The sequence below is a fragment of the Gadus macrocephalus genome, chromosome 6 (genome assembly GCF_031168955.1).
Source record: "Gadus macrocephalus chromosome 6, ASM3116895v1".
Taxonomy (NCBI): Eukaryota; Metazoa; Chordata; class Actinopteri; order Gadiformes; family Gadidae; genus Gadus; species Gadus macrocephalus.
This window is the reverse complement of record NC_082387.1, coordinates 6,513,199-6,523,198: the sequence shown is the minus strand read 5'-3', so window position 1 is coordinate 6,523,198 and position 10,000 is coordinate 6,513,199. Positions and strand designations below refer to the sequence as shown.

The window sequence follows — 10,000 nt, the reverse complement described above, 5'->3', positions numbered from 1 at the left end:
TTTCAACCCACCCTTTTTTAAATCCATCTTCGTTCCGTTCAAACGATGCACCCATCCATCAAAGGTAGATGTGTTACGATGGACGATGGAATGAAACCCTTGCTGGAAATAACTTGGGCGTCAGTAACAGTATTCTCTCTCTCCATTTTCTTTTATGGGTTTGTAATTTAGATCCAAGCCACGTTTGTTCATTCAAAGCCCTTCATCAAAACTAAAGTCTCCAAAGGTTTCACAGCCGAACCGTAGAGCCATATATCAGCCCTTAGCCCTCAGCAGAAGGGAGACATTCAATGGATCCCTCCTTCTAGGGATATCTTGGAGGAAAATGGATGCTGGCTGGACGGGACATGAAATAATAGTTAAATAACATGTACAAAATGGTTTTTATTATGTCAAGAAACCTAACCTTTTCTAAAATATGCGTAATGTTTTTTTCATATTTCAAGCAAGTCAAGTACATTTTAGTCCTTAATCTCAGCTACAGTCTCAAAGGTATTCACTGGACACATCGATGACAACCGTCTAATCGTAGCCATCCAAAATATAAGATAGTCTCATGGGTTTGGATGTTTGACCAGTCCAAAGGTTCTGGTTTCGAACCCCAATGTCTGTAGTCTGCCTGCAGCCATCCCTGAGCCAGATACCCCCCCTCCCCCAAACCCCGCTGCACATTAATACCGGGCACCTCAAGCAAAACGTATCACTTTGACTAAAAGCGCCTCAATAGAAGCATGCTAATCTCCCCCCCAGATGCAGAGCGTGATGTACGAGCTGATGTCGGAGCTCAACGACCGCAGTGAGGACCTGGAGCGCCAGATGCTGTCCCTGGAGCACCGGGTGGAGCAGCTCACCGCGGGGTTCACTGCCCTGCCCGCCCACCTGTCGGCCACCCTCAGCGCCCAGCACGCTGCCCTGGTGCACCTGCTCCGGGAGAGGGACGCCCGTGACTGGAGAGGGGGCGGCGGGGGTGGAGGCGGGGGTGGAGGTCCTGCAGCCGGGGCCGTGGTTCCCTTCACGGGCCCGGCGGCGGTGCCCGTGACGGTGGTGTCCCAGGCTCAGATTGCGGTTCCGGCGGCGGCGGCAGCAGCGGGACTCACCGTGGCCCAGGTCCCGGTCCTGGCGCTGGAGTCCCCCCGGAAGGTCGGCCAGTCCCCAAGCTCGGAGGGCAGCCTAGGGGAGAGCAGCCCGGCCACCCTGGCCTGCTCACCCAGCTGCTGAAGACAGGGGCCGGGAGGCACTGCATCACGGGCCGAGATCAAAGGTGAAGAAGAAAACAGAGAGTGAACTCATGGACGGGGAGAAAGGGGTCACACTAGTGCTAGTCCTCTCCCACAGAGGAGCCTCGGAGAGAGAGAAGGGGAGAGAGAGAGAGAGGCGGGCAGGGGGGAGCTGGGGGAGAGACTGGGGAGGGGTTGAGGTGGCACTGGAGGATGGACGAGGAGAAGATGGTCCAATCTAGTTGGGACTGCTTTGGAATGGATGACACACATACACACATGCACATACTAATGTGTGGCTCCTAGAAGAACGTAGAGGTGCTTTAAGAAAAATTAAAAAAGCAAAAGAGAAAGGGGAAAGTAATTAAGAGAGAGCATCGGCCAGGACTAATGGCATAGGTGACGGAGAGGCCGAGGATGATGAAGGATACAACGAGGAGGAGATCATTAAGAATAATTAACCAGACTCAGAACTCCTTTATGGAACCACTAACTACTGCAGAAAACCTCTGGATCAATTTCTCTCTTTCTCTCTCTCTGTCTCTCTCCCTCTCTCTCTCCCTCTCTCTCTCTCTCTCTCTCTGTCTCTCTCTCTCTCTCTCTCTCTCTCTCTCTCTCTCTCTCTCTCTCTCTCTCTCTCTCTCTCTCTCTCTCTCTCTCTCTCTCTCTCTCTCTCTCTCTCTCTCTCTCTCCTTCCTTCCATCAGGAATTAATGACCATGACTTTTTATCTTTCTGATATATTTTATATCTGAATGCTAATTGTGTGTTAACAAGCATCCCTTTAACAAAAGGTCTGATAAATACGACCACCATACAAACTAGTGGCATGCATCATGCACGCACACACGCACACACTTAGAGACACACACAAGAAAAACATGCACAAAGGAAACACACAAGCACACACGCACACACATTCACAAACTGAGACACAAATGTATCATTGGGGCAAATTAAATTGCGTGTGACACCAGTGAGCGTGTGAGAGTTCTCACACAAGTTTAAATGTTCGTCACTTGTAACATGTACCATACCTTGTTCAATGATAAGATATTAATTCACTGAGGGAAACGCGTAAAGCCTACACACTGCCAAACCAACCGCACACGCATGTCAAAGTCAAGCACTGCCACACATACCGAGACACACTCCACAGTGTGATTCATCTGAACCACAGGGTATCTGCTAGTCAGCTCAATTCTGGGACTAGTTACAAACATTATAGTTTTGACATTTGACAACCGCTCAATCTGGCATTATCAATTTACTCAACCACACCAATTATAGCTGAGGTCCACATGAAACTGGTTTAACTGATCTTTCTTTTGTTTTTTCATCGTTTTTTTATTTGGGATTGGTATATACAACGATGAACACACTGAACACAGAATGTCCATGCATCCCTTCCCTGCCCCAACATAAACACATACATGCATGCAGATATACAACACACAGTCTGATCACAGACTGATCCTTCTTATGATAGGAATATCAATGTGTAGACAGAGTGATTTGATCATAAGACCAGACATCATCATACAATTCAAACACACCATTTGTAAACGTGTTGGTCTCATGGATGTCTAATCCTTGGTAACGAGGGAACAAAAGTTCAACGTCAATGTGGTATGGCTTATGAGAATTAGGTATGGTGGACCTCACCTCCGGTCCTTCTAATGTGAACTCTTACTACACGTCACTTTATGACACTGGATGGGACAGACTATCATAAGAGGACACCGTAAACCTTCCTCTGATTGGCCTGAATGGACGCTAAACCATTTCCACATCTCATTGACTAATGACTTACCTCAAGGTTGTGCCAAGGAAATGTTTAACGGCAAACTGGTTCAGTGTTTGATTTCCACCACTGAACCCGTACTGTACTGCTGAAGACCAATCTCAAGCAGTATTAGTAGTAGTAGTAGTAGTAATAGTTATAGTAGAGTAGTACAATACTCTATGCCATAGTTGTAGGGGACATCTCTTTAAAACACTCAACCAAACACCCGGTTATGTTCATTGTTACACGATGAAGTCGTTTGTATGTTTGTGCGTGCAGCAGTTGTCCCTTCAGGGTCAAAGACTGCCACGTGTGTTCAAGTTATGAGTTGTTTTTCTAAAAGCACTCACTGTTATCATGAATGTATATTGTATGAACACGCATACACTGAAACATTCTTTGATCGCGCAAAACTGCCACGCACGCACGCACACACACACACACACACACACTTTCACACACACACACACACACACACACACACACACACACACACACACACACACACACACCCCCCACACACACAGACACACACACACACACACACACACACACACACACACACACACACACACACACACACACACACACACACACACACACACACACACTTGAGCACCCCAAACTCTGTCACACACTGACACAAACAAGACGCACATATGCACAAGCTCACACACACAGAAATATAAGTACACCTTGGCAACCAAAGTGCTCTCTCTTAAACAGACTTCAATATGAGGCGGGAACGCTGCTGCCACCTGGGATCAAAGATGGCGGAAGGCGTTGTACAATTCTTGACAATATTTCTGAGGGAATAACTGTGAAAATCTGTGCATGGGCTGAGGGACCGAGAGTAGACCGCGGCAGGGCGCCAGGCACCTGAAAACAGAACCCACACCAACCTTATAAAGGATAAACGGCCATGAAGGAACAGCTGCTGGGGACACGTACGTAAAGAAATTAAAATGCAGATATTTAAGATGAATTATAATGGTTTGGTTGTTTGGGTTTTTGTGTGATGAAAACGATACTGTTCCCCGTGTTCAGACCCTTTCTTATATTAGTTTAATAGTGACATGCTGTGGCCGGAATACTGAATTACACAACAATGGAATATTGTACGATATGCTTTTACCGAAATTCTAGCTTTGTATTGCTCTAGTCTTTTCTACCATTATGATTAAATGCAGTAATAGCTGATAACTACTCTTATTAAACTAGTATTCTTCTCATTCGTGACAACAATTATATGATATAATGTATTAACAATACGTCAAATAATTATGAACAAGGAAAGTGCCGTTTGAGGTTGAAATTATTTTGTAATTTTATTTTAACAGAGAGAATTAATAAAGTATATATCTATAACATGACCGAGTACACGTGTATTCTTATTATTATTTGGGGGCCTTGCCCATCAATCACTGTCGACCTTGGCCTCTCTCTAGTCCTCCCATCATCAGGGTTTCTTCTGCCAATAATTAGGCTACCATGTGTGTATAATAGTGAGTAATGTGTTGGTGGGACGGCCGGCCTCACATCCATAACAAATGTTGCATAATGAGAACAGCACCACGGACACAACGTGACAGCGGCTTTGATGACCAATGACCATTTCCTAATTGGGTTCACAGATTATGAATTAGCACTTTGTGCTATTTTCTGCTACCAGGTTGCCATGATAAAGTGGGCTAATATGAGTTTCAGCTCATTCACTTTTTGTGTGGGGTCTCTGGTTTTTGATTATTATTTTGCATATTTTCATTCATAAATTATTTTTTTCATTTTTTCCAGTGGTTAAGTAACATGGTGTCTAATCTATTATAATCTATTATCTAATGATAATAGATGTGATAATAATAAAGTTAAACATAATTTTTTTCTTATTGAGCTATTTCGAAGCCCTTTTAGAATAGCCCAATAAAAGGCTGCAGTCCGCATCTCTACATCACTACAAAGGAGGTGGCGATGTGTTTGCTGTCCGTTTCCCATTCCTTTAAAGAGGTTAGTTTGGTCCTCCTCCATGTGTGTATGCACCGCTAGGGCAGAGGTGGAGACCTGAGGCAAGCAGAGCTTCACAGTGGGGCCGTGGCTCATCAGACCTGCGTGCTGCCCCCTGCAGCCAGCCGGCTGGGGCTGGGGCGGGGGCGGGGGCGGGGGCGGGGGCGGGGGCTGCTGCTGCGGCCTAACCCTGCCCACCTGCACGTCGGAGCACGCCACAGGGCCACTGTTATGCAAGGACCCTGTGAGACGAGGACAGGTTACCCTCATGAATAGGTAGAGCAATAACTATGCAGCATGTGCGCGTGTGTGTGTGTGTGTGTGTGTGTGTGTGTGTGTGTGTGTGTGTGTGTGTGTGTGTGTGTGTGTGTGTGTGTGTGTGTGTGTGTGTGTGTGTGTGTGTGTGTGTGTGTGTGTGTGTGTGTGTGTGATGAGGCCATTGTCCAATCGGATAGTGAAATAACCTGCAAATGCTTTTTACTTTGTACAGGGTATCAATATATATATTATATATATCAATATGTATCATATCATTATATATATTTTGTATTTTTGTATTTTCTTGGCTGGTATTTTGCAACTGAACCCCCTTCAGAATCTCCTCCAGGGTTCCCCTTGTGTCCTAGTCACGCAAACACACAAACAAACACAAAAACAGACAATCTATTCCTAACACAAACTATGCTTCTAAAGACGTCTATGTGGATTAAACTACGTCTGGTTGGGACAGTATTAACTACCACTCTCCAACACTGTCCTTTTTGGGCTGTTTCACACACACTCTAGGGGAAACCCTTATTAAAGCCGTTGGAAGCTCCTTACACCTGTAATCAGCGGAGGACACTGTGTGTTAATCTTGTGTGGGAGTTAATCTCCACCAGTATTAAAAACCCAGTGTAACCACTTCCCTCACACCTTCCAGTCCTGCTTTAGAGGAAGGAATAGATTTATTCTCCTTAATGAATTCAGTCTGCAAGGTGTGAGAGTGAGCTTGCCTGAGGAGATGCCTCACGTCTGTCATGTGCTACATGTGGCTCATGTTATTACTGTCACTGCTTACTGCCACATGAGCTGCCATCAGTTATGGAAGCTCACACACACACACACACACACACCTCTCTTCACACATTCAATATCCTTTGGAGTAAGCTCTCTTTCTTTCTTCAAAAATGACATTTCTTGGCTGATTCCGATACTCTAAGGCTATGGTTGATCAATAATGATTGTGTTTGTATGGAAATACAGCAGCATGGGAGGCTAATTAAATACCACATTCAACTGTTATTCGGACATTAACATCATCCGTGTTCACCATTCATGTCTTTATCTCTGTTCCCAGGAAACACAAGGTTAACAGTTTGATAGAGCGGGAGCGGACTGCACCTGTCTTTAACTCAAGACACACTCGGTCAGGCATTCCTTTCATACCTACCTTCAAGCCTTGTTTGTGAGTGGTACACTATTGAAGAAAAACTGTTGTGGCTTTGTGTATCAGACATCAAGAGGATTTTTGACAGTCATATTGTTACAGGACTTCACTTATGTGTGAAGGTGAACAAAGAGTGCTGACTCTCGAAAACGGCACTCAAAAGGGAACAAACATGAATCACTTTCTGTAATCAAACTCTCAAACCAGCTCAAACCTGGGCCGTTGCTATGGACACAAGCAAAAGACCAGCCAACAAAATAGTTCCCCTGCCACATCAGAAGTTAAAGTGAAAACAGTGTGCAGACCGATGAGAGGAACAAGGTTAAAACCAACTCAGTTTCCCCATCGTCTACAATAGGAGGGCTGAAGAGAGAGTAAGAACGAGGTCTACTGTCAGTTAGGAGACGCTCTTATCCAGAGCGACTGGCAAGAAATATGTCGTCAAAGCACAGTTAGGGGTGAGGCGTCTCGCTCAAGGACGCCTACAGGAAGACTGTGGTCATTGGGTTTGAGCCAGAACCGTTCAGCTGCCAGTCAAACACACATCCATCATTTACTTGAATTTCCTGGAACCTGGAATCGATAACATTTTATCTTATCGTATCTGAACACTAGACTACCTGGCCCCTTGTATCACTTTACCCATAATGCCTTATTGCAATTTATCTCCGAAAAATTTTGTCATAATTTTTAACAATCAATAAATCAAATGCTCTGACAAAAAATACTAAAGTCCAGGATGGCTGTGGCAGGCCGCTAATGAGTCCGTCTAGTCATGTCCTGCGGCTACAATAAACAACTGGATAGCTTACCTGTCTGTGTACTTAGCTACCTGGCTTCCTGCTCACACTCTGCAGCTGCCCTCATTGTGCATGACCGCAGTACTCCACAAGTTTAGGCAGACCTACTGCTGAAGCTAGCGAGATGGTCTCGTGCACGGATTTGGAGGGAGGCCCGGATGCTTTAAAGATCTAGCTTACTCTTGTTGGTTTCTCCAAATTGACTTCCCTAGCATTAATCTACTTTTCCCACGTTGTTGCTGTTTAGATGTTACTATCTAATCGACTTAACATCCCTCTGAAACAGAAATGTTTGTTGGATTAAAAGTAAAATCCCCAATTACACCTGCGGACTGCTGACTTTCTCAGTGAGCTGATACTCCCAATACTCCTATATCTGCAATGAAGACCTGTAGACTCCAACTTCTCATCCTCATATGTCTCTTCTGGCCATGATGTCCTGTTCACTTGGTTATACATCTCTATATGGAAGCAGGATACACTCTGAATGCAGGTTCATGTTGCTAAATGTGAATGTGATGAAGAGATCTTTCCGCCACTATCGCCTGTGTACACGTGAGATTCGTTTTGGATGGAATTCATTGGTGTACAAATTAATTCAATTCAATTCAATTCAATTTTATTTGTATAGCCCTTAATCACCATTACAGTCTCAAAGGGCTTAACAGGCCAAATATTTGTGACACCCCCCTTTACCCATGCCCCCACACGGGCAAGAAAAAACTCCCTTGAATCAGCAAGGAAGAAATCTTGAGAAGAAACGCAGTGTAGGGGATCCCTTCTTCCAGGGATGGTCAGGAGTGCAATGGGTGCCACAATTGGCATACAGGTAAATACATGTACATCATATTTAAAAAGGTGATGGGGTTCTGGCCGGTTATCCATGAGGAGAGTCCAGGCATCCAGTCCAGCACCCGCAGCACGCTACAACTGACAGAATAGTGAATTAGAACGGAAAAGTACATAGTGGGAATGTATAATGTAATAAGAAAAGCACAAGCAAACAGAGTAGTCTTCACTACGCATCTGTTGTTTTCACACTCCAAATGCAAGCTTGTAGAGGTGCGTTTTGAGCTTCCCTTTGAATAGCTCCACAGAGTCAGCTTCCCTGATCGCTGATGGCAGCCTATTCCATAAAAAGGGGGCTCGATAGGCAAACGCTCTCTGTCCAGCCGATTTCTTTTGAACCTTCGGCAATGAAAGAAGGCCGGCTCCCGAAGACCGGAGAGACCGAGAAGGACTATAAGGAATGATCAGGTCCTTCAGGTACAATGGAGATAGTCCATGCAAGGCTTTATAGGTTAGCAATAGCACCTTAAAGTCTGATCTGAAAGTTATTGGTAGCCAATGTAAAGAGGCGAGAATAGGTGTAATATGATCAAACTTTCTCGTTCTGGTCAGCAATCTAGCTGCCGCATTGTGTACCAGCTGTAGACTCTTTGTAGTAGAGTTCGGTAATCCCGAGAACAGTGCATTGCAATAGTCCAGTCTTGACGAGACAAACGCATGAATCAGTGTCTCTGCATCCACTACAGATAACATTGATCTGATTCTTGCAATGTTTCTCAAATGGAAAAAGGCAATTCTAGTTATACTTCTTATATGCTGATCAAAGCATAGTTGAGGGTCAAACAAGACACCAAGATTTCTGACGGATGCACTCTGTGGGATGGCGAAGCCATCCAACCACAGAGAGACATCCTCAAACTTTTCCCGGTCCCGCTTCGAGCCGATAATCATCAGCTCTGTCTTCCCAGTATTAAGCTGTAGGAAGTTTTGTGACATCCAGCCCTTCACAGCAGCCAAACAGGATTCAACCTTTTGAATCTGGGCAGAATCCCCGGAATCTACAGGAATGTAGAGCTGGGTGTCATCCGCATAGCAATGGAAACTAATTCCGAAGCCGCGGATAACGTCACCGAGGGGAAGCATATAAATTGCAAAAAGCAATGGACCAAGAACCGACCCTTGTGGTACGCCAAAGCGCAATTTACAATGCTTCGATTCTGCACCCTCATTAAGCACAAATTGGGTTCTATCTGTGAGGTACGATTCAAGCCAACCAAGAGCCGTACCCCCGATACCAACATAGTGTTCAAGACGGTGAAGAAGAGTGCCATGGTCAATCGTATCAAACGCAGCGCTCAGATCCAACATCACAAGCATTGTGCTTGTATTTTTATCCAGAGCAAGAAGGATGTCATTTACAACTCTTGTAATAGCAGTTTCAGTTGAGTGGAAATTCCTGAACCCCGACTGGAAAGGTTCGAAGAGATTATTCCTCGTCAAATAGTCAACGATTTGCTTTGCTACAATCCTTTCCTGTACCTTAGACAAGAAGGGCAGATTCGATATAGGCCGATAGTTCCTGACTAATTCAGGATCTAGGCCAGGCTTTTTGAGTAGCGGTTTTAACACCGCAGCCTTGAAATTGGAAGGAACAATTCCTGTTGAAAACGAAAGATTCATAAGCAAGAGGATAACAGGCCCCACCGTTGGAAAAAGTTCCTTAAGAACCCTAGAAGGGAGCGGATCCAACATACAAGTTGTTGGCTTTGAGGCCTTTATCACCCTTTCAAGTTCCACCAAGGAAATCGCCTTAAACTCCAAAAGAGTTGCGTCAGAGTTCACCATCCTACTTGGCAGAACCCCATCCTGCCCCACAGGATGTGTAGGATTAGCCGCCCGGTAAGCATCAATTTCCTCTCTAATTGATTGAATCTTATTCTCAAAGAAATCCATGAATTCACCTGCCAAGATCGAGGAGC

The 10,000-nt window shown here is 45.0% G+C and overlaps 1 protein-coding gene across 1 annotated transcript in view; it reads left to right on the top strand.

Annotated features, from left to right (window-relative positions):
- kcnn3 (potassium intermediate/small conductance calcium-activated channel, subfamily N, member 3) overlaps positions 1-4,372 on the top strand; it is a 43,760-nt gene extending 39,388 nt beyond the window's left edge. Inside the window, exon 10 of the mRNA XM_060053432.1 lies at positions 751-4,372. Coding sequence (XP_059909415.1) covers positions 751-1,218 — 468 coding nt within the window. The 3' untranslated portion in view covers positions 1,219-4,372. The remainder of the gene's footprint in view (positions 1-750) is intronic.
- The last annotated feature ends 5,628 nt before the right edge of the window (positions 4,373-10,000 follow it).